The sequence below is a fragment of the Ylistrum balloti genome, unplaced genomic scaffold (genome assembly GCF_031769215.1).
Source record: "Ylistrum balloti isolate Yb309-2 unplaced genomic scaffold, AGI_CSIRO_Ybal_v1 Utg369782, whole genome shotgun sequence".
Taxonomy (NCBI): Eukaryota; Metazoa; Mollusca; class Bivalvia; order Pectinida; family Pectinidae; genus Ylistrum; species Ylistrum balloti.
In genome coordinates, this window is record NW_026781970.1 from 2,901,942 (window position 1) to 2,928,641 (window position 26,700).

Sequence of the window (26,700 nt, forward strand, 5' to 3'; positions counted from 1 at the left end):
AAGCTGATAATATTTCACTACTTTTAGCATGCTAAAAACTAAATTCTGACTATAAATGTTTAATACAAAACTTACTGAAAAAGAAATTTATTATGCCAACAAATAGTTTTGAAATCCCTACGTATAGTTGAGGTAGATTTACCTGTATTCGAGTATGTAGACTAGAGCTTGCCGTTTCCTTCACAGCCATATCATTCAATCTCATATTCAGTTGATTAATCTCCTGTAAACAAAACACACATGTATATGATCATTGTTTGCACTATCACTATGAACACTTCAATAGATATCACAGAATTATTGTATTTGGATCCATTTTGATGATAAATCTTACATATATATATATAAATATATATATATAATGAAGACTTTTATTATGTTCAAATCAGCAAGCCAGTAACATATATTTCATTCATGATGAATTTCAGAGATCTTTACCAATGTGGATTTCAACGAAAGAATGGAATATTAATATGCTACATGAAATAATTATATGACATATCAGCAGCATTACATGATAAAGAAACAGAAAAATATATCAATATTGAAACATTATTGGAAAAATTGCTACCACAGACACAAAAATGTTTATCACTTTGTTGCAAATTGAACATGAATGAAGTTTGATGCAAAGGAATCATTCAAGAATTCATGAAAGTGTTTAAGATGGAAAATAGTACTGATCATATTCAGAGCAAGCAGTATTTAGAGAAGTATATATGGTTACATCATATTGGGACAAACAGATAATAACAATAAATAATTAAACACATAACCATCCTTAAGTGATGATCACAAGCACCCTGTATTATCAGAATTGGTCAAGAAAGTAGCATTATTACCTAATAATATCCTACAAAATGTCATCACAAGTTAACTAATATCAACAATCTTTCACAAAATCTGTTACTTTTTAATGTCAAAATGATGAAGCTTTTGCAGGCAGAGTGGTATCTCTGAGCTAAAGCACTACTTCAAGTGTAAACAAACGTTGTACATGTAGCTGATAAAACTATATTTGTGTGACCCTCTCCTCAATAAAAACACACTAAAATATAAAAAAAATAACACTGTATTAGCTGAAAAGACATGGATAACCCTGCTCCAATGCAAACCACAATCTGATCAGGTGTAGAATTTCATATGATGCTATTATAGGGTAAAATATGAACCAAATCTGTCCTGATGTTTTCAAGATGTGACACTGATTCTCACCAGGACACTATGGGGATGAATTGATATTGGTAAGACTTAAAACCACCCAAGTTGGTAGGGGTGTAAATGAGATAATGATAGTGATGACCACAAAGATGTCAAAGTCTTCTGCAATTTCAATCTCTATAAACCCTCATTTGTAAATTTACCTGTCAGCTGTCAACAACTTTCACAGAAAGAAAATTTCAACATCTCAGAAGAAGATATTTTTCCCATTTAGATAGCAATTCAAACTTCAACATGTTTTCAAACACAAATTAATGACATTGTTTCTTCACACAAGTTAGATACATATAAAAAGAAAATACGCCATAATAACGCCATTAAATTCAAGCTTAGCAGACTTGGGAGTTAAAATTGTACCATTTTTCTAGACATGGAAAGTCACATCGTAAGCAAAAGGAATAAAAATCCCACTTAAGCCTTCATTTTAGTTATTTGAAACCTTGGTTTTTCCTGGTGACTAAAAACAAGGTCAAATTTCTCAACTTCCCCTTATGTATTTGTAATTAAGTCATTTACATAAAATAAGGATATTCCAGAAAAAAAAGATCATTCAGAAATATTTAGAATAAACAAGTATGTATTTTAATTGTTATAAACAAGCACAACTTTGCAAACAGATGTAAATAGACAGAACATCATATTTGATTAGAGTGACCAACTCACTTTTAAGACCTTACGAATAGCAGAACGCTGAAAAAAGGTACATCATAAATAATAAGTTGGACCTGACATGAAGACATCTTAAATGTCAGTGTTATTGTTTGCTGATGTCTGAAATTTGTAGTCACCATCTTTTACCTCTTGTTATTCTAGTCATTAGGTTTATCATGAATTGAATGGACGACTTCAACCTCAACAATCTATTTTTTCAATGTTACCACTTAATCATTTTTAAATTAAAAATAATCATAAACACAAACAATGATTGATCTTGTACCAATGAAAATCACTTAAAGTGGATGCCAAGATCCTTCTGGTATCTCTTAATACATCTCATGTATTAGAATTTTTCCTTCAATAAATATCAAGAATTATTTATATTCTAGTTAATAAAGTTGCTACACTTCTCAGTGTACTATAAGATAGAAGAGGCAGTCTTTACATGTTAGGCATTTCTTATAAAATTACACAAATTATTAGATTTATTTGAAGAATGATTAATTTTTTTCCTTTTTTACGAATGTTTTTTAGTTTAGTAAGAATAAAAGAAATGAAATTTGTAGAAATGTAAACATTACAGGTTTTGTGAAAAACAAAATTGTGAACATCATCATCTGCCTCCTAAATCCCCCCAATCAGTAAGTAGAAATGGAATGGTGCGAGTGACCTACATCTTGTTTGTCTTGGTTGTCAAGTTGTACCCGTTCGAGGCGTTCAGTCAACTGTGATAGTTCCCCCTGAAGAGCCCCAACTTGGTCTGATGAATTTGGCTGCTTCTCCATCTCAACAATCTGTACACATACAAACAGACATATAGTGTATTCATTCTTATCAATTTTTAAACAGAAAATTGGACACAAATACACACTCTGCCAAAATAGAACATTTTTACCATTTCTGTGAGGGACTTTCCAAAGTGTAAAATCTGCATCATAAACATATAACTTCTAAACAGCAGCTGAAAACTTGAATATTGATGTAATATTCCAGACAAAATGCTGATTTCCTGATATTCTGTAACATTTGGAACCCTTCCTTACTGCTTTTCAAAGAATCGTCAGCATTAATACGTATTTCCTGTGGCGAGTTCCAACAAACAAAATTGATAGAAATAGCCCTGAATATCTTTACAAGAAATGACACAAAAATCACTTGTAGGTACCTAACAAAGACTGAATTTATGACATCACCATATTTTTTCACAGTGTATTGTGTAGGTGTAGTTGTAATGCAACTCAACTATATCTATATAGAATTTCTACAAATCAAATATTGTAAGTTGTTTTTTAATGTCAGATTAAGATTTACAACTGAGAATATAAGGAACTTAATAAGATCATGTGTAGGAAGTTATGTACTTATTTTTATAAAATATCTAATGAGATTCTCATTTGTATGGAATATCTCTTTAACCATGGTCAGGAAAAATAAGAAATCAACACCCAATTTTGTATCATAATGATTCTTGTTAAACATTAAAGTTGTGCACATGTAAAGGTGAATACTGTAACTGTCTTGGCAAAGGACATTTCATCTCAGAAAAGTGGACGAGAAAATGAAAATGTAATTTTTTTCCAGTTTTGCCGTAAGTCTGAAATATTGTATTTATGTCATTCATACACCATTTAGCAAATCTATCTAACATATATAAACAATTGATATCTAAGTTGAAAAAAAGACGCAGAGCCCAGTGACTATACAATAATGCTATCAGATTTGGTTTTACAATGTAAAACAGATCATGGTGACTATTGCTACTCCTACATCCCTGTTACCTTTTTCTTCATGCGAGTACTCTCTTCCTTGTAAGCAGCTAGCTGTTTTTTCCACTCCTCCACGTTGGCAGTACTTTCTTGGAGTGCAGCAGTCAAACGAGCATTATTATTCTTCAGTGTTTGTAGTTCTATTTCCCATTTTTTGGCATTTGCAGAGCTGCAAGTTGCATCACAGAATCATATCATGTATGTTTAAATATGAAATATCAAATAAACTTATTACTGATAGAGGGAAGAATGAAAACCAGGGTTGAGTCCGCATCAACAATACATTTTTTATGATACATGCTACTTTATATTTGTGTTCTGATTGAACCTTCTTTTCAATAACATTTCAGTGACTAGTAAAAACAAAAGATAATGTCAATTTCTGTACTGGCCACTATTAGAGCTTCATTGTGTCAGAGGTTTGGTAAATTCTGTCTCAGATATGTGATGAATGGTGTAAATTATGCAGCTACATATTAAGAGATATTTGTCCCCAAAATTATGTCTTTATGGTTTGTACATAGTATGATAATACACACTAAAGTCAGCATGACTACACTTGGGTAGCAGACATTCTGTTGGAAAACTTAGCAAGTCACATATAAATAAGCAGCAACAAACCTTTGTGCTAGTGCTAATTTGAGTCGGTCATTTTCGTACTTGAGTTGGCCATCTGCTGAGTTTGGCTGGGGAGAGCCTGGAGTATTGAAGGAGTTTCGGCGTTCTCGTAGGTTGACCTGTTCTCGATTCTCTTGTCCCTGTCCCTACAAACAAACAAAAATCTGGTTAACAAAACTAAAACAAACAATGTAATGTCCGTCTAAACATCAAATGATCATGTAAGTCCATCATTAACACTTTCCTTTCTAAAAACAGTATTTCTACATAACAGAGTGAAACAATTAGCATACCTGATATTTCAAATTTTACTCAAATCAATTTTTTCAGCAGGAGGTTTTTACTCCAAACAGATAATTTTCTATTGAATCTTCCTCATTTTCCTCCGTCACATTTTGAACATAATACCACAAAGGGCCTATCTGATTAATTTCCGCTAGTCATGACCACCAAAATGGCTGGCTACTTTTTACGTAAGCATTAAATTTAACAGACCCACCACATCTTGTGGTTATGGTAGCTTCTTTTCATCATGCACTTCTATCAAAATGTCTATCCATATAAATATACATTAATATTCTCTGTGAACAACTATTAATACATGGTTATTTTTAGATTTGTATGAATACTTATCAAAAATTAAAATTAAGTCTCGCTATTTCGGAAATACTTTAGATGATTATGCAAGACATGGAGAAGTAGTACTTCAGATTTGTGGTGAATTTGTAAAAATAATCTTATATACCGGAAGACAAATGTTGAAACAAGAATTTTAAATGCATGTATGGTCAAGAAGTATCATATGTGGGCACTATTTCCAAAGATTCTCCATAGTTTATGTGCTCAATTTTTCATTTCAAAAGAAATAGGAACCTATTGTAATTTCAGAAAAGTAGCAGTTTTATGGGTACATGTCATGGTCTTTTACAAATTGTGGACCAGTTTGGACCAGGTTCACTTTACAAAGTGATTGGTGAGTTACCTGTCCATCTCCCACCTGCATAGCAGACAGGCTAGAGCTGCGTGTGTGTAAGAATTGTCTCCCTTGTTGGGGTGTCCCTGGGGCCACAAGTCCATCTTCACTGCTTCCGTTACCATTGATCTGTGCATTTTGTTGTGTCACCTGCTGTCTGGTCAATTCTTTTACTTCCTTGAACTTCTCAATAAACTGAAATGTGATTTAGAATCTTACTTTTCTGCATGGCAATAGGAACAAAATGTATTCTTCATCTTTTTTTTAATAAGCATATCTGTTTATACAACCATGGCTTTGTTATAAACAACATAAGTACAGGTATGTTTAATGTAGTAAGCATAAATTATAACTTTACAAGCAAAAGAATCTTCAAATACTTATAAACATATACATGGCTGCACTCAGCTATATACATCTAAAAAAAATACAAAATAGGACCAACTCGGTAGGTGAATATTGGCCAAGTCTCCCTATTTTCTTTCAAGCCGAATTTTAAGTCAATAGAATGCATCCCTATCGCTTGTTTTTAATAAACTCAAAGAAAAACACCAAACAACTTAACTGTTAAGATGCTTAAGAAAGGTAAATTGTCTAGATATGTATCACTATAATTTTCCTGCAGTATTGTCCTTAATTTTTTTTTGATACCATCCAGTAAATTAAAAAATTCATTACAATGCCTGATTTAAATGTATATGATATTTTCTTTTACACCTGACATTTAATCCAGACTGCAACAAAAATATCAAATTTCTCATCAATTCACACCTTTGAAACACAACTGAGTTAGTAATTGTTCTAACTGAAACAGCACATGAAAAACACTTAGGATCTTTGGTAATCTTGATTGATGGTAAAACTAACTTAACTACACAGTCACTGGTATTAAACCATCCCAAAGTCTGCCAAAACAACACTAAAGCCTTGTCTACTTGAGAAAAGGGTTGGTCCTTGACATTTGTGATGGGAAATTGTTTAAAATCCACCATTAATAATCAGTAAAAATCAAACAGCCTTTCTCATGTAGTTAACTGATTATATAATCAGCTGACTGTTTACTTAATATGTGAAGTAAGTAATACTTTCTTTTATGTATTTAATATAAAATACCTCACTCATCTAGAATTATTGGCAATAAGCATTTTTATTACTCAAAATATCAATTTGGTTTTTGCTCAAAAACACAAGAAAATATTAAGGTATTAATGATTGCTTGTAAAATTACAATCCTGCATTACATCAGATGTGATTAAATGATTAGATATTGGTAATATCTGATCACCGTGTCATCACTATATGACATCACTACATGACAAGCAGGGAGTGTATGTCTGGGATATCAGTAGCTCCCTTCAGCTTGTTTCACATGTACAGCTGGTAGTGTGACCTACAGTTAGACACCTGTATTTATGTCCTGGAGGATACAAGATTAATTTCATACTTGATTACCTTCTAATCATCAGGATGGATGGACACCAACCTGGACATATCTATCTCGATACAACCTTGGTAAACAATACTGACCACTCTAGAACTGACCACTTTCTTTCCTTAATTGAATGAACTCAGGTGTCAGTTTCTCACTATCTCTCAGTCAATGATAATGGTGAACAATGCAGGATGACATTCCAAACTGACAGGTATTCTACCTGATAAAATCTGTATAATATCAATTATAACTTACCTGTCACAAGAACACAAGAAAGTGACCTTAGGGTATGTTTATGTAAATGACATCATTTTAAAAATTCCTTGACCATGTAAAATCTCAACTCCGTTTGTTACTTCTTATTTTCCTATATACTAGACATGTTGTTATATCATGGAACAGCCTTCCATTTTAACCAGTTTTATTATGTTTTACGTTACATTATATTTTATATTACAATCCTTTGTATGGGCTCATTATCAGATATACTACCACTGACCCTACACTATTAGATGCTATATACCAATAGCACTGTACAGTATGTTCAAGATAAAAAAACATTTGCAGGCCTTCAAAAACAAACATGAGATATATTACATGTCTTGTCAAAACTATCATAAAGTAACCGAAATAAAATTTCTGCAATAAATTCATACCTCGTATTTGAAGTTTTCTTTTGACTAGATCAAATCGGTTATTTTGTTTAGTCTAGATATATCTTACCTTGGCAAGATCTGCCTCTGAAGTAAAACCTAGACCATAAACAGTGTTGGCCCGAGGATCTGACCATTGTCCAAACTTCTGTGATGTCTTAGTGAAGGTCATGCCTGGTGTGATGGTACTGTTTATTATCGCCTGTAAATCAAAATGAATGAAGTTGAAAAACATGATGTATACCATGATGTCTTGAAGTCAACAAAATCCTTAATTACAAGCTGTCCTGGTTCCAGTTGAACACTTTCTCCCATATCTGTGTGTGGGAGTAAGTCAACTACCAAAGAATTTCTTCCAAAGACTTGCCTGGTTGGACAGGGAAAATGTTACTACATTAATCAACATAAGTTTATCATGTAACATTGTATGTTTAAAAACTGTCTACATGGAAACAGATTTCATTAGAATGTAAAGCATTATTAAGTCACTTTGATGTGATACTTCAATATTTGATTGAACAAGATAACAAATCTAATGCCATCTTAATAAGTAGGTAATAGTTTTGTAACACAATGAATGATAGATTACACAGGGACAAGTCAGAAAAAGGGATACAATAACATTTTATCTCTATTTGATATTTAGCAGAATGAATTTTCAACAAACCACAATTCTATTGCAACTCAGGATTGTGACAACTTGCAAAACAACGAAACACAATCAGTACCAAGTGATCATATAGTACTATATGTGAAATGTAACCTGATTGTGAAAACAATATAATATTATGTACAATGCTAGATATAGACATGTGTAGCTACTGTTGTACCAAAATTCCTTATTAACATGACCATAATTACCAATTATCCTAATTGCATATTCTACCTCATCAGGAAAATCTCCTAATTACATTTTCTACTTTTAAATTACTAAATTAGCATTCTCAGAAAGACCCCATTTACCATAATGGTGAGAGTATAATGAAATTGGATGGAAATGTGTGCCCATTACTGTAACATTGTGTATGCAATAGTGTTCATTGATTCGAATATTGATTCTAAGCCTAAACAGGAAATACATTATTCCTACCCCAGTGTTTAAGGAACACAGGTTTTCCCCTCCCCAAATTCTTAGTTAAAAATAAATCTTCATTAACATAAAAAAAGAAAGAATAACTTTATACTCTCTTGAGATCACAAAAGTGCAAGGAGCTTAAAGTATTTTTTTATTGCTGGTACGGCAGGAAACGTTTCACAGATAACAGAAGATATAATAATAAATTGCTACCTGCTCCCCAATCCCATTCCCCCTCTCCGAGTCTGACTGAAAACTCAAACCAGTACAAATTGTAGTATTTGCCAAAAGAAATAAAAGCCATTCAAATTTCAGAGGCATGAAATTTAGGTGAAGTGGTAATCTGAATGGGATTTCACAGATGGCATCTACTTTATCAGGAAGGGGAAATGTGAATATAGAGTGTAAAAAAAAATAGGGAAATGTTTAGGGTAATGTTCTATCTACAGCTTCATTGGGATAATATTACCGGTGTTGTATAAACAGTATGGCCATTTGTAAACAATTTAAAACCTACAACTTTCTCCTGTTGTCCATATGACTCATACTATTATGCCAAACCGAGCCATACTTCATTGTGGATTTATTCAAAAACTGCTTTTGCCTCTATTTCTGTTAACAAACTCTTGGATCCCAATGTTTGAAATGAATGTAAAATTACCGAAAAAGAAAGTTTTCCTGCAAATGAACATTAATAATGCTTGATTGGAAGATAAATAAATACTAGTACAGCCAAAAATGATTCCATAAATTTTGAAGTGAATGAAATGTACCATGTGACAAGCTAGCAAGACTTTGGCTCGGATATCTATCCAACATTTCTGATCAACCTTGGCATTTTTCCACTGTATAGTATATGTGAAATGTGATTGAAGAAAGTAAATTAACTGCACATGGAACTAATGCTTTTACCAAAATTGAATAAACACAGAATTAGCTAACAGATTATACGCATGAAACAGATGTGAGAAGTTACTATACATTTCACCAGAAATTGGTAACATACAATGGTAGACATGAGGAAGTACAAGCGTGCTATCTTTCGAACAATCGATTTTTAAAGCTGGTAAAATGACCAGCAAACACAACTCTCAGACAGATTAAATGGATCCATGAACATCCAGAAAGAAACTGAGAAGTATTGTTACTGACGCTGGAGACGGATGGGTGATCGCAGGTAATTGAGGATGGGATTGTTATTGGTGCTGGGGAGAGTGATCAATATTAATATTTGTGGAGGTAAGGGAATATCATTATTAAAATAGAGAGGGAGAGATCACTGTTCAGATCCTAGGGTAGGAAATATTATCAAAAAAGGGGATTTTTGTAGGTAGTGGGAAAGGAAAGATCAATATTTATGAAGGTATGGAAATATCATTATTAAAATAGAGAGGGAGATATCACTGTTCAGATCCTAGGGTAGGAAATGTTATCAAAAAACGGGATTATATTAGGTAGTGGGAAAGGAAAGATCAATATTTATGGAGTTATGGAAATATCATTATTAAAATAGAGAGGGAGAGATCACTGTTCAGATCCTAGGGTAGGAAATGTTATCAAAAAAGGGGATTATTGTAGGTAGTGGGAAAGGAAAGATCAATATTTATGGAGTTATGGAAATATCATTATTAAAATAGAGAGGGAGATATCACTGTTCAGATCTTGGGGAGGGAAATATCTTTGTAGACCTTTGAATGGAAAATATCCTTACTCATACTTGAGAAGTTAGATGTCATCACTGAAATTTGGAGGTAGGCAAAGCATTATTATCTTTAGGAAGAAGGAGGTCATTATTGATATGTAGTTAACTACATGTCATTAAATGGTATATTGGGAGTGGAAAACCAGGAGGAAGGAGAGATCACTGTTGATATCACAGAAGGAGATAATGATTTTTATCTCAGTGTTACTTATAGTGGGAAAAGCGACATAGTGATTGATATTTTTGGAGAGGAAAGTCACGATATAATGTTTTTGGGGAGACGAATACACACAACTAAGATGGTAAATTGACATTTGGGAGAAAGACACTATTGTTATTGACAATGGAAAGAAAGAATAAAGATTAGGAAAGGAGAAGTGATTATCAGTGCGATACCTTGGATCCATCAACACTGATGATCCTATATGTGTTTCTTGTACTGTCGTAGTAGTAAGACACACTGACTGATGACTGACATGCTGGCACCCAGTTCTTCTTTGTCTCAGGGTCAATCTGGAACACATGGGCCTTGGTAGTGAAGAAGGGCTGCTCCCTAAAATATCAGAAATCAAAGAATAAACATAAATAACATTTAGAGTTAAAATATAATCTTATTGTATAAATCACTTTCCCAGTCAACTTAGAATACTCAAATCAGTAACGCCTGACCAATAAAAAAATATTGTTGAACTTTTAAACTTCTAACCAATGTATCATTTACTTTCTCATTTCAGAAATTATTTCTTGTATCTTTAACTTTCACTATGTTAACCTGGGAAATCAGTAATAACAGTTAACAAAACGTTTATCCTGGCTTTCACAGCCTTCAATGAAAATCAGGCATCTCTTTCACTACACACCAGTATCTTTTGCCTATACACCTTAAAGTGTTAATGTGTGAACAATGTGAGTTAATATGAACATACAGATGTGTTATTCCTGTGAAACGTGTCTGGATGGACCATCATAATTCAATGTAAAACTTTCAGATCAGTTATAAATGATAGTATTGAATACAGTTAAAGTGTCTATTCTCAGTAATATGTGTAAAGCTGGTGTTCAGTGCCCAATATTTCAGATAAATATTGATATACACATGCCACATATAGTGCAGTCAGACCTCACATGGACATCTGATGAGTTCCAGATTCCAACTCCAAATTATCAAATACACCTACCGTAACACACTGAGTACAGCTACAGGGGTAGACAATGTCCTTACAACTCTCCTACGTGACATCTTCATAAACTAGCATTATAATTTAAACACAGGACAACAGTAAGTCCATCAGAACACATTCCAATACAGATATAATATTAGTTAGCCTGTCAGTCCAACATTATCACCACCCAGCGAACCAATCGACATTCCTGTATAATCCACTCTGATTTGCCACTGAAAGTAACATTGCAGGCTCCCACATAATACATTAGCTCCAGAACTGATTATTATTCTTGGCAGAATTGTATCCTTAAGTCAAAATAACTGTACAGGTGTTTTATCATGGTACAACATGGACTGTCAATTTGCAAATGCCTTTCATTTTCATCACCGGATTTATAATAGACTATAGGTAACAATTTAATGTTGAGATTACATGAGGTACAGACCTGAATACACAGTCAACATTATTTATTGGACCTGGTAAGTATTTTATAAGGCCCATATATAATTTTGCCAATATTAAATGGCCGCTATACATGTGACAGAATGACAATAGGGGACTTTGTTCTCAAAAATGTTTACTCACACTTAGGGGTCTACATAAAAATGTGGCCTGGGTCACCTGAAGACTGACATCCAATATTTGTTATCGATTACCAATTTACCAGCCCAGTTCAGTATCTCTCCACTCAACACCTCGCCTTACTACACTAATCCCTCAGTTTTCTCCATTCCCTCCCCCTACCCAATCAATCTTCCTGGCCAGGCTATCACTTGTGAGACCATGATAATTAAGTGTCTGTACAACATACCCTACCTTTGTATAATAACTATAAATACTTTCTTGTATGAAGGTACATATAGAAGTATACAACTTTTCAAAATCAAAATCATTTTTTTTTTATCTTATATCATGTCTCCAATCTTTATTTTAGCACATTTGTTCCTGATAGCAAAATACAAAACACCTACTCTGAAATCAAAAAGTGATGTGAGGCCTGTTTCTCTGCTTATAGGATTTCCATAGCATGAATTCCAACCCCAAGAAAGTGTCTAAACTGTCTGTATTGATTGAATTTTGGTAAGATTTTTTGTCATATCTTTATATATTCACAGAAAGATGTGTGCTTATCATCTTGTTATGCACTGAATTGGCCCTGGTAATATTTTTAGGTATGTCACCAGTGTAATACCTTGTGCGTTTCTCATTAGCTGTGTCTGTAAGCAATCTATTGTGATGTCATGATATGGACAATGAAATTACATCATGAATGACAAACGACACAACAAAATGGCTTTCTCCATTTTCATTTTGTCCTTCATACTATCACTTTAAACTTGTCAATATGTACCTTTTATGATTCATGTGATAAAAAGTATCTTAAAATTGTTTTTTTTTCATTTCCAATGCTTAGTAATAATAAAAACTTCAAAGATTTGTTTCATATCTCATTTGAAATGAAACCTCGAATACATTCTGCAAAATTTTGAGTACATAATACATATGTATCATCAGTAAAACCATGCAATATGGAAACATGAAATCATGGCCATATATCACTCAGAACTGAAAGTGACTGGGAACTTCATTTTTTCATTAATAAGGGCAACTCTCTCAAAATAACTACAAAGAATGCAGAATGTTAGCAAACATTTAACTTGACATCTAAAATGGCCATGAACAAATATCAGACAAGTATACTCAAGTTTATATAAACTATTCCCCAAATTTTAAAATCATGAAAATTGTAATAGATGATAAACACCCAATACCCCACTTAATTATGAATGTATTTATTCACGGCGGGCACCTGTAACCTTACACCAAAAGGTAAAACCGGGGAATATAGACCAGTGATTAAATGGTGAATATTGATTAGACACTGCTCCTTCTATCACATGAAAACTGTGTCAAGCTTGATATACACCACACAAAACCTGTTTTATCAGTTGTTTTGAAAAGTGCCATTGTCATGCAGGTATGATGTTGCTATGAATTTACAAATAATTATTGTTAAAACCTGTTAAACAACATAAACAAGTCTATACAAGATTTTTTATGTGAACAATAATGTCAATAAAGTTCAGAGAGATGACACGTGTATTTCTAATTGGTACAGTTCAGAATATACACATGAACTTGACATTATTCTAAGATCATATGATAATTACAAAATTTATTGAATTGTGGGGCTTTGTGCACCTCCCCATCTTGGTTTTAATAACTCAAACGAAATATAAATGCATCAGATGATTGAAAAATCCCATTAATTTTTGGTCCAATAGTTACTTATGTTACATATATTCATTATAAATGGCTACAAGTAATACAAAGATGATGTCAGAATATTTTATAGCATGTATCTTGTTGTAGATTTAAGAAAGCTAGGTTTTGATTTGGTGTTTTGTACAGCAATGTTCTATTATTACAGACAAGATACAGGTAAATAAAACTTCTACCTAAACGTCATGACTGAAGCAGAAATCTTCATCAACATTAACAAGAGCAAATATGTATAAACTGAAAATGAAGAGCTTTCTATAAATTAGACATAATGTGTCTTATACAGTTTTACGTTTGTGATGAAAATGAATGCCAACTAAGTCATCTCTGAAAAATCATTGTCTATCATTCCTTACCTTCCCATAGGATGTTTCATAGGAGGCATGGATAACGTCAACAAATTCCTTGAAAAGTCAGGTAATTTTGTTTACATCAAAAATTGTGTAAACAAATAAACATTACAAGATAGACATGAGGTGAAATGAGACATGCCTAGATCAAACTCAAACCTGCACCTACCACTTACTGTCTCAGACAGGTAGTAAGGTACACAGGTATATTTTGTAACAACAGAACTAATCCATGTATGACAATAATTGACCCCATTCCTTGCAGTTTTTACCTATCCCAAAAGAGTGTCTGTCCTTTTAGTGAATTTAAAAGTCTTAGTAATATTTGTAAGAATGTAAAGCGAGCACTAGTGTGTTAAAAGCCTGTCACAATAAATATATGTTTACTCAAGTATGATTCAAAACAGTTCTAGCAGCTTCATGAAGCCAATGCAATTTGATTTTTTTATTTCTAATTATCGAAGATGCTCTGAACTAAAACTGGCAAAAAAAGAAACAATTACAAAAATGTTTACAATTTGTTACATTTGTTATATTATACATGTACTGATCATTAAGTAGGAGCTGCAAACCCTTGAACTTGAAGTGTATGCCAAGCTATGCTGTCAGTTAGAATAATACAGAAAAAAATAATATCACTTCATAATGTCATTCTTAATTTGTAGTCTAATTCATATTAACCAAAAATGCAGGACTACGATGACAAAAATTCGGGACATTAATATAACCTGTAGGATATTTTCACTGTACGTTGTGTATATGAGTACATTCTGAAAGCTAAACCCCATTGTATTTCTATCTATTGTCAAGTGTGGTGTCGACTTCAGTTGTTGTTATTTTCATGAAAGTAAGTTTAGAATGTGTATAATGCATTGGTCAATGGTAAGATTACACAGAACCATCAATATTTGACTTATTTACAAATACGTATACCTTTAGAAGATCTCTATAATTTTCTAACAGATCAACCACTGCTCTCTGGTTTCAAAATAAATGCCTAATAACGTGGGGACACAAATGGAAGTCTGTTCCAGGGATCCATAAGAGAAAATAAAAAGATTTTTTTATTGAGGGAACTGAACTGATCTTGCTGGAAAACAAGACTTGTAATTCAATATTTCCAATTAAATCTTCAAATAGTTTCCTTATTTCTGATCTTTAAATAAAAAAAGTGACCATAGTAGATGTTTAAACAAGGAAGTTACATTATCTTTCTTGAAAAGATTAACAATACTTAGTCATTGTAATTTAATACTTCAAATCAAATTATGTCCCTTTTTTATCTTGTCCATGAATTAGTGTTTTTAAAGGAATGTTTGCTATTTGAGACCCCATGCAGCTACCTAAATCAAACTATTGACAATCTGACAGGAGTAATTGCTTTCTAGATATATTTACTTAAATCACATGAAGAGTAAACTTAAAAATTATATGTTTACATTTAATCTTTATATTGAAACCAATTAATATCAATCACACGTAATTATCTACCAAATCCTAAATCTTGTTTACCGCAACAGGATACCAAGCTTTTGATACAGACCTGAAATATGTAAAAACACAGTATTTTTTAGGCAACTTTGTCACCAAACCTGATACTTCATTTTCAAATCATCAACAACTTACTACAATGTAGTCATTATTCCTTTGTTGTCAGTTTAACATCAGTAATGTTTCTGATCATCATCAATGAGTACACTGTGACATTTCTTCAGTTTTATACCAGGCCTTTATAATATTTAATGTATAAGAGGCTCAAACAACCAAAAACACTGAGGACATTTAACATTATAACATCAAAGAACGGCAGTGAAGACTGCAAAATCTTTTAAGGAGCAGGGTAAAATTCTAGTCCTTTGATATATGGCTTCAAATGTTCGTATTTTGATTTTTAATGTTAATAATTTGGTTATTAAATATTAATATTATTATTGAACATCAATATTGAATATTTGATTTATGATAAATGTTTGAATCCCAACATAGACCTTAGAAGTCATAAATAATAAGACTATCAGGTAAAATCCCTCCTTAAATGCAATAAAACATGTGTAACAACAGTCATGTATCAGGCATGTCAGCTTATCATGTCTGACAACAATAACCATTGTATCAGCTTAATACACTTCTCAAGACAATAAATGACACAAACCCAGCATTAAACATCTTTGGACAACCAGCTAGTGTATATTTTACCTGATCTGTAAACATTTTCAAATGGAAAGATTTTAAAATCAATCGTAAATCAATTACTAATAAACATCCTGAATTTCCCAGCAACTCTGAACTACATGTATGTAAAGAAAATGAAAAAAGGCATATACTGACAATACTGGTATTTGTTCCAGATAACCTGTCAGATTGTATTGGCCACTCAAATGCATCCTAGACCTGTTTTAAATATCTTCAAAGACCGATATAAGTTTTATTGGCAGGTTGGCTTTGTACACCCAAACAACCAAATTCCTTATCTCTGTACTTTATAGCGTAGCTTGGAAAATACACCTTATCATAAAAGTTTTAGTTTCAATATATACGATTAATAAGTGCATGTGATTTCTAAAATTTCTGATGGCAAGGTTTTTCCAGACTACATCAATACTTTCACAGAATGTTAAATTCCTCTTTTTAGGATCCCAATGTTTTGTGATAATATCTATACCTAATTATTTGCATATATTTTCACCAGAGAGTTGAAGAAACTGTTCTATGCAGCCTTTACAAAGTCTAAGATTCCATCAAATGAGTGACAAAGACTGTTGTTTATCATTGTTTACTGATAGCTGAATATTTTTATTTTTAGATAGAAAATAACTTTCTGTCTGGCTACATAGGAGTTTGTTTCAAGAAGCATGCAAGATTTAAACAAATAAGTTTAAAAATCCACCCAAATTAAACTGCTTGAGCCTAAACCTTAACTGCCGCATTCTAGAGCCTTGGATTGATAATGATTAGGTCAGATGACAATGATCTAACATGTAACAAATGGCTTGGTCATTTTTCTCTTGTTTACCACATTTCTTCTATAGGGTAAATCTCCAGTTAGTTTGAATTTTTCAATAAAAACTAATTTCCTGTCTCATTATAGTTCAAACCCTTTCAATTCTTGCTTCATCACAATTTGAATCTTAGGCCTTCTTATTATTGATATGGATATTGGTGTCAGGATTATGTGTGACCAATATTCATATTGATAGCAAATGCAGCAAGTTGTGAATGGCTATTGTAAGCAATTGATACCACAAACATATATATAACATGTCACTTAATCGGTATTGATTCAGTGTGATTTCTTTCATCAGCATTGATTCAGTAAAATGGGGCAAAGCCACAAATGGCAGGTTGCGGGATGAGTGCAATGTTATATATCATGCTCAAAACAATGTTTCAGCCAATGAGAGGCTAACATGTTCAAAACAACATCTCAACCAATGAGAGACAAAGGCTGTCATCTTGTCTTTTCCACGTCAGACTAATGACTAAGTTCCAAAGCCTGGAAAATCAAGAAAAAACGTCCGGAATGAATCCTAAATTAATAGGTGCACATCTTCAATATATATGTGAACATCCTACAAAGTTTCAAGCTCCTACATCAAAAATTCTAGGAAGAGTCAATTCTACAAAACTGGTACCCCTTTTCCCTGCCCACCCACCGACATTCACCATACTATAATCCAGATTTGCACTATGTGCAACCCGGCCAATAATTTCTTTCATCAGCATTGATTCAGTGTGATTTCTTTCAATGCTGTGATTTCTTTCATCAGCATTAATTCAGTGTGATTTCTTTCATCAGCATTAATTCAGTGTGGTTTCTTTTATCAGCATTGATTCAGTGTGATTTCTTTCATCAGCATTGATTCAGTGTGATTTCTTTCATCAGCATTGATTCAGTGTTATTTCTTCCATCAGCATTGATTCAGTGTGATTTCTTTCATCAGCATTGATTCAGTGTTATTTCTTTCATCAGCATTGATTCAGTGTGATTTCTTTCATCAGCATTAATTCAGTGTGATTTCTTTCATCAGCATTAATTCAGTGTGGTTTCTTTTATCAGCATTGATTCAGTGTGATTTCTTTCATCAGCATTGATTCAGTGTGATTTCTTTCATCAGCATTGATTCAGTGTTATTTCTTCCATCAGCATTGATTCAGTGTGATTTCTTTCATCAGCATTGATTCAGTGTGATTTCTTTCATCAGCATTGATTCAGTGTGATTTCTTTCATCAGCATTAATTCAGTGTGATTTCTTTCATCAGCATTAATTCAGTGTGATTTCTTTCATCAGCATTGATTCAGTGTGATTTCTTTCATCAGCATTAATTCAGTGTGGTTTCTTTTATCAGCATTGATTCAGTGTGATTTCTTTCATCAGCATTGATTCAGTGTGATTTCTTTCATCAGCATTGATTCAGTGTGGTTTCTTTCATCAGCATTGATTCAGTGTGATTTCTTTCATCAGCATTGATTCAGTGTGATTTCTTTCATCAGCATTGATTCAGTGTGATTTCTTTCATCAGCATTAATTCAGTGTGCTTTCTTTCATCAGCATTGATTCAGTGTGCTTTCTTTCAAGTCTTTTTGCTTTGACATTGTGCCAAATGACACACTCTAAGGCCAAAACTTTGTTTAAAAAGTTATGTTTTTCTGATTGTTATAAATGCCAAGCACAAATTTTTTGGCATCTGGCATGGGTATACATTAAAGTCACTTGTTATATTATATACCCAGCTCACAGACTGATTATGCCTATCTCTTATGTCAACATAATGATTAAAAGACTTATTGATATGCTTTAGCATTAGTTTGTGTAGTTATAGTCTCAATATCAGGTTCCACTAATATAAGCATAAATACATGTCTTCCTCATTGCAATAGCCCGAGAGTGAGGAAAAACAAAATGAAACATGAAATTTCTTGAATGCCTGACATTTAGATTTTATTTCATTTGGCCCCTACCTGTCTGCCCCAAAAACAAGCCGGTTCATCCCATAATGGAAATTTGTGTGAAACATGAAATTTCTGCACCATATGTGCTGGTAAATCATTTCAAATTGAATGCTGGAACAGTACAGATCAGCAATACAACATTTCTTTCTGAAGTTATTGTAGAGCGAAATGCTGTGATTGAGTGAAGTCGATAGTGGTAGGACCACTGATCTAACAATGCAGGTGCATTTGCAACGTCATGCTGTCCAGTAATATGGTGTACATGAGACAAAACTCTCCCATTCAGTTCAGCGTCTCAGAGCCACAGGGAGATAGAGTGACCATCCCAGGTGCGGGCGCCTGCACTTGTCGGCACTTATGGTTGGCCAGTGCATCCAAGATTGGTTATGAATCGGTTGTGAGGGGGGGAGTTTCATTTAAAGCCACAACATCCTTATGTTGGTCCACCACTTATGCAGAGGCAATGCCAACGTCAAACGCAATGGCTGCTTGCACATGCACCTAATCAGTTTTGTTTGGTCCATTGGAGACATGTGCTGTTCACCGATGAGTCTTGCTTCACATTTTACAGGTCAGATGATGACAATGTGTCTTTTGAAGTCATGGTGAGCAATATTCTAACCCTTGCATAACGGAAAGTAACAGGTTCGAGGGAGAGTCTATTGTGGTATGGGTAGGGATATCTCAAGGCATGAAACATCTCTCTCCCATGGAAATCCTACAGCAGTAACATATTAGGATCTGGTCCTGATACCAAATGCAGTCTGTGATTGATGAAAAAAAATCATCAAAATGTGTTCCAAATAATCAATGTATCGAGACAAACAATGTTTCTTTTTTTGCTTGTAATCATCATACCGCCTTCCTTTAACCTTGCAGCCCCATGTTGCTAAGGTTTGTCATAACTTTCTGGCTCAAAACAACACCCTAGCTCTTGCCAGGGCTAAACGGTTGGAGTGAAAAGGCAAAGGAATAAACCAGAATTGGCTAAATAATTGCTTGTCAATTGATTGATAATAATAAATATGTTTTTAAAATCTTGTAGTGGATGGTTTCAGTTGACTTTGATAGTTTGATCTCCCATTAACTTCCACAAGCAGGATTTCGTATAATTTAAACACATTCAATATGTTGATTTAATTTTGTTTGGACTGACCAAAGGTTTACGATACATCAATAAGATCATTTATTTTTTAATTTTAAAGAAAGTTTATCTTGGATTAATGGTTGTGTTTGTTTCCAATTTATTGAAACAAATCTAACACTAAATATGTACATAAAGGTTACCATGGGAGATTTGAACAGTCAAGTAATTAACAGGTTTCAAATCTAGCTTTATGAAGTAAGACAGGCACATAAGCAGAATTTTCAAGAGATTTCTAAGTTTCTAAGGAGAACAATTGAGGGATTGACATAAGGGTAAGATTCTTTTAGAAATGAATTAAGCCACTGAAGAAGAAATGGATTTAATTGAATTTAGGAGTAAGTCATCCATTTACAGAAATATATTTAGAGAAAAGGGGTAACTTGTAGGTAGTAACACATATAATAACCGGTTTATGGACAGCTGAAGTTGAAATTTTGATTGCATTTCATTATTTTAGAAGTCACTCACATAATCATAGTGAAATGTGAATTACAGTTAGCTTTATACTGATAAAATTGTACAGGCATATATACATTCATACATACAAAACATTAACGCATGACGCTATCTTAAAAACTTATGACCTCAATGTTCATTTCTTCATATTTCATATGATATAGAATACATATGCATTAATTTGCCTGGCTAGCTGGGCAGTTCTGTTAGTTTAACATCGTAACATAAATGATGCTTAATACTGAACTGAACATTTGTGATAGCCATCCCAAATGTTCAGTTAAGTATATATTGCGCCCAATTTTTTTTGTTTTCTTGATATTTTTCTTGTAGTAATAAGATGAATGAAAACATGCATCGTGTGTACATGTACACCATTAAAACACAAATTTATCACCATTAATTATGACTCTAAAATATTAATAAATTATATGAGACATAAGAAGCACTACATACTCTTCTTCTCCTATATCAAGGTCCTCAAAAAACACTTCGTCATCTGATGAAGAGGCAGCATCCGTTCCATCGAACGAGCTGTGAAACACAGAATCCTGAGAAGTCTCAGACAGAGTTGATGATGATGCCAACATTTTTATCCAACTTTGACTATACATCAACCAAGATCAGTTAGTTTTTGGATAAATCAACCTTGATAGGTTTTCACAGCCTTAACAGGATGTCGACTTCCACTTCCCGAGGCACTGAGAAAATTACTGCTATTTTATCACAAGAGACAAAACCTATATACTAGAAACAGTAGAGAATTTATCTGATATAAACACATTCAGCATGACTAAAAAAACTGAATCAACATATCTCTCAGGTGTAAACATCAATTCCGCTTACAACACTTTGCTTTTAGGTGTCAACATCAGAGTGAGGTGCCTTTAGAGGACAGACCACAAATTTCCATTAAAATGCATTATCTGCCTTCCATTTTATCCCTTATTGGGCCCCTGAAGACTAAATATGGATAGATGTGGACAAGGTGACAGGTGATGTCCATTGCAATAAGTCACCCTGTCAATCAACTGGTCATCTATTACCTACCTACACTCACTGGGTATGTCTGGGAAACCTGTTTACCTTGTCATGGCAAAAACTTGCCAGTTGTAAATATTAAGCCCTGTAGGCTTCAAATGAACAGTTATGATATCATTTTTATATTTTATCTTCACATGTATATTCTCTGACTGTATGGAGATGTTCTCTACACCACTGGTGATATTATCTACATACATTTACACAAAAATGACTTTCAATCCCTGGAGGCAAAAATGTATAGCTAGCGATACAAGTACTTTGTATTGGTATTGAGAGTGTTTTCAAGAAAATCTTCTGCATTACAACACAGAGTCAATTTTATCGTTTAAATAAGGTAAAATAAAATTAAATTGAACTATAAAGTTAATTAATTCAGAAATAAATAACTGTTTACATCTTATAAGTAATCAGTTATATTTTATGTTTCTATCTACAAAAAGCAATATGTTACAAATATTTATAAATGTCAACTATTCATTGCCTGAGCAAACAAATTCTATTGCTTTCTCTTTCATCCTGAAACAGAATCTTTTCACATTGAAAATTTCACAGGGGCCAGGAATTAGTTTATCCTAAGTAGAGCATTAGACAGTGCCAACTGAGTCGGAGATTTGAGGTATGCAATTCAATCCCTATATGCAGCATATGGGAACACCAGGAAACTCAAAGTGAGTGACTTTCTAGTGCTGTCATGGTTGTATCATGACACTTTACCCGAACTGTTCTATACAGTAAGTGATGGGCCTTCTGCATAACATTCAGTGAGGCAGAACTGAAATTCTGCCTTCCAAGTTTGTACCAAGAATGAAGTATAACTTAATACTATCACTGCACATCATCGTTGAAAACAACATCAGCTTCTGTAAAGTTTGATATAAAACCACACAAATTTGAAATGAACAAGAAAACCTTTTCAACGGTCTTGCGTGATCTTAAAGTGACTAAATAGATTTTTCATTTCGTAATTGATAAAAGCATTAATTACTGACCTAATCTAGGAATACCACTATCAACCCTTAAAGATTGAACCACGTTCTTATACTTTCTTTTCTCTCCCTAGTTTGCATCCTATTTCATTTTAAGCTTTATTTTTTCTTATGAATAGAAGGAGAGAAGATGTGAAAGTTGGAAAGGGAGGTGGGAGGGAGGGGCAGGCATATCAAATGATATTAGGATAAAGCACCACTTGGAGACTGATGCTGATAAGGTGTCATATACCTCCCAGTATACACAGGTCTATTACAGTAAGGTCTGAGTAGAAAAGTCTACCTTGTACTCCTGGCAAGTTCAGCAGGCCAGATAGCGGCATGCACAAATTTGTGGATTGGCATATTGGCATGATGAACCAGCTGGCAATTATAATCACTGTACTACACTTGTATATACATATGATTATACACTTAGTATTAATTGATAATATGTTTGATTCTGACAAGTATGGAGATACAAAGAGAAACCATTATCTATAGAAGTACACCAACACACAGCAGTATATATCAGAAATATGTACATCTGTTCTGTACCTATCAGACTGATCTGTTATTCAAATATCAAGGTGTTGCAACCATCACATGTGGTATTACACAACACACTTATGGCCAGAAATCTTACCATACCAAGAAACACATTAACCCTTAGCTTGCTTCTTCTGGGATTCTTTCCTATACAACTGTAGTATATCGGTGTTACATTAATGTATATGAGACAACAATTATCTGCTGAGGAATTCCTGTCAGACAATGAAGTATACACAATGCATTCCTGCAAAAACCACCTGAACCAGAGATTCTCAACTATAAACATACAAACAACCGATAAGTCAAAGAATTTAAAATGTCAGATATTTCATGTCTGAGAGATGCCAATAACATTCAATAAAACAGAAATTGTCCATCCATCATATGCCCACTATAATTCAAACATTAGAAATGAAAGTTAACTCTTATGTAAATCATAGGAAGTAATGTCCATGTGGGAATATAATGGAGAGGAAGTTTCATTCTCGAACAATAAGTAAACATCTTGTGTGATATGTAGATACTGCAAATTTGTAGTTTTTCAAAAATTTCTATTTCGTGGACACTTGATTTCATGAATAAGTATAGCTTTATCAATCATTTTGGCAGGTTGTGAAGTAAGGATGGAGGTTTTATAGTATTTGTTATAGAGAGACATATGGGACACTGAAAACAGAAGGATTGGGGCCACTTCTATGGGTAGGGGTTATATTGCATGTTTCATAGAGAGACATATGGGACACTGAAAACAGAAGGATTGGGGCCACTTCTATGGGTAGGGGTTATATTGTATGTTATAGAGAGACATATGGGACACTGAAAACAGAAGGATTGGGACCACTTCTACAGGTAGGGGTTATATTGTATGTGTTATATAGAGACATATGGGACACTGAAAACAGAAGAATCAGGGCCACCTCTATGGGTAGGGGTTATATTCTATGTGTTATATAGAGAGACATATGGGACACTGAAAACAGGATTGGGGCCACTTCTACAAGTGGGGGATAAATTGTATGAGTTATAGAGAGACATGAGACACTGAAAACAGAAGGTCTGGAGCCACACTAGGGTGTAAGGTTGATATCATGTAAATAATGGTAAATTTTCAAAAATAAAGTACTCAATGCTACTACTTTACTGACACAAAAGCGAAGAATTGTTACAAAAAGGGGAAAGAAAGCTTCATTAAAAGTTGGTTTTAACTGAAAGGCAATTAACAAAAGCCATCACATCAATCTTAAAAGTAAATGATATCCTCGAAAGTAATGAAAACTTTCCTGCAATAAAAATTCCAAACAGACACTTTCAACATTTTCCCTGGGGCGGACATTTTGGCAACATAGGCAGGAAGTGCTGTTTCCTGTTCGGAGTAAAACAGATTCTCCATCGTTTTTATCCATATTTTATGCACACTTTGAGCTCTAATTTAAATTTTTAATCAAGGTCTATTAAAATAAAATCTTGGCAGACATGAGATCTTTGAGTATAATCATGTACACAAAGTGATACCATGTAGCTATTGCCAGAAGCTGTACAAGACAAAGTAATTAAATGATAAAACACAGTGTACTAATTTAACAGTGACTTACATAGATAACAATCATACACGTTATCTAAAAACTGAACAAGCATCACATGACTGTACATCATTAAGGGGAAAAAATAATAACTTGCATTTATCAGGAAAAAAAATAGATACATGACCTGGAGGTTTGTTTATGAGTATGCCTTTAGAGTTGTTATAATGATTAGAGAACCTAGAGTAGTTATGTTTTAACATTAAAACATGAACATAAAATTCAATATTGCTATTGTTTCACCATTAGTAGTGTTTTAATAAAGCTAATTGCATCACTATGTTTTAAAGTATCCATAATGAGACACTCCAAAATGAAATCCTGCAACACAAAGAAAAACAGAAGAAAATTTTTATACAATAAGCCCAAAACCTATTGTGTTATGGCATATACTGTTTTAAAGGTTTGTACACAATTGAAAGTCAGCCTGCAAATTATTGAAGGACCTGTCAATGGGCCTCGACATCCACTTAACAAAATTTTTTTTAGTTTAAACTTTTTTTAAAACTTAAGTTATGTCTCAATTAAAATTACAAACCTACGACCAAAATGTATTAAATCTTTATGAGAAAGTGGACTAATCTCAACTTCTAAAGGTTAATGTAGGCAGAAAAGCAACACCTAAAAATTGCTTCTGTTGCTTTGTAGCTGCTAAATATGATTATACTTGTAATATCTCTGCTGAGAATTTATTACATCATAAGGAGACTATACATCAGTTCAGACACTTTGGAGATCTGCTATGTGTGCACAACAGAAGTAGAGACTGTCAGTTAAGGCACCTCTTAATTCTTTTTTGTGTGTTCAGCATTGGCAAAAACTTACTAAAAGACTGTCACTCTTGGTTTCTGTTTTGTTTGTCTTTTTTTCATATACAATAGAAGTAAGTTTTATTGGTATATTGTCAGTTTTGATATTCTTATTCATGTTTTCATCTGAAAGCCAACAAATTCCATGGCGTTATCTACCTATTGTTTATGTACTTGAAGACATCAAAGAAAAAAGGTATTTGGTTGAGAAAAAAAGGACATGTGCACGTGAGTGAGGTTTTAAATGTCTTGATATCAACCAGTTTTACATTCTTAAATCTTAATGGATGTTTTGTTTATATTTTAATGTAAACACAGACATGTAACAGGACAAGGAAGTAACATCACTACAAAAATAATATGATTACTGGTGACAAGAAACAGAAAATGGCATGGCATTAAAAGTAAAACAGCTGAACACACACAAAAAAAAACTTTGACAGCCTTTATGCAGACCCTAGTTGGTACACGTAGGCTAGGAGCTAGAAACACATGTAGTAGCATGGGTAGTACCATATTTATCCAGTAGTAAGTCCACCCATTCATTCTGATAAAAGCCCAACCCCTTACTGTGGTTGTAATTTAGATATATACTGACCACTAGACTTAATGCAGGAACAATTTGTTAAAGCATGAAATAAACAGTTAATGTATGGCTAACACATGAAACTAACAGTTGATGTATGGCTAACACATGAAACTAACAGTTGATGTATGGCTAACACATGAAACTAACAGTTGATATATGGTTAACACATGAAACTAACAGTTGATGTATGGTTAACACATGAAACTAACAGTTGATGTATGGTAAACACATGAAACTAACTGTTGATGTATGGCTAACACATGAAACTAACAGTTGATGTATGGTTAACACATGAAACTAACAGTTGATAACATATGGTTAACACATGAAACTAACAGTTGATGTATGGCTAACACATGAAACTAACAGTTGATATATGGCTAACACATGAAACTAACAGTTGATGTATGGTTAACACATGAAACTAACAGTTGATGTATGGTAAACACATGAAACTAACTGTTGATGTATGGCTAACACATGAAACTAACAGTTGATATATGGTTAACACATGAAACTAACTGTTGATGTATGGCTAACACATGAAACTAACAGTTGATATATGGTTAACACATGAAACTAACTGTTGATGTATGGCTAACACATGAAACTAACAGTTGATGTATGGCTAACACATGAAACTAACAGTTGATGTATGGCTAACACATGAAACTAACAGTTGATATATGGTTAACACATGAAACTAACAGT

At 33.3% G+C, this 26,700-nt stretch overlaps 1 protein-coding gene across 3 annotated transcripts in view; it reads right to left on the reverse strand.

Annotated features, from left to right (window-relative positions):
• Positions 1-26,700, reverse strand: part of LOC132544128 (homer protein homolog 2-like) — a 51,634-nt gene that overhangs the window by 6,084 nt on the left and 18,850 nt on the right. For all 3 annotated transcript variants that reach the window (XM_060207698.1, XM_060207697.1, XM_060207696.1), the window contains exons 2-8: positions 10,494-10,650; positions 7,391-7,522; positions 5,245-5,430; positions 4,266-4,408; positions 3,657-3,813; positions 2,553-2,672; positions 143-223 (exon numbers count right to left, since the gene is read on the reverse strand). In XM_060207698.1, the coding sequence (XP_060063681.1) occupies positions 143-223; positions 2,553-2,672; positions 3,657-3,813; positions 4,266-4,408; positions 5,245-5,430; positions 7,391-7,522; positions 10,494-10,650 (976 nt within the window). The remainder of the gene's footprint in view (positions 1-142; positions 224-2,552; positions 2,673-3,656; positions 3,814-4,265; positions 4,409-5,244; positions 5,431-7,390; positions 7,523-10,493; positions 10,651-26,700) is intronic.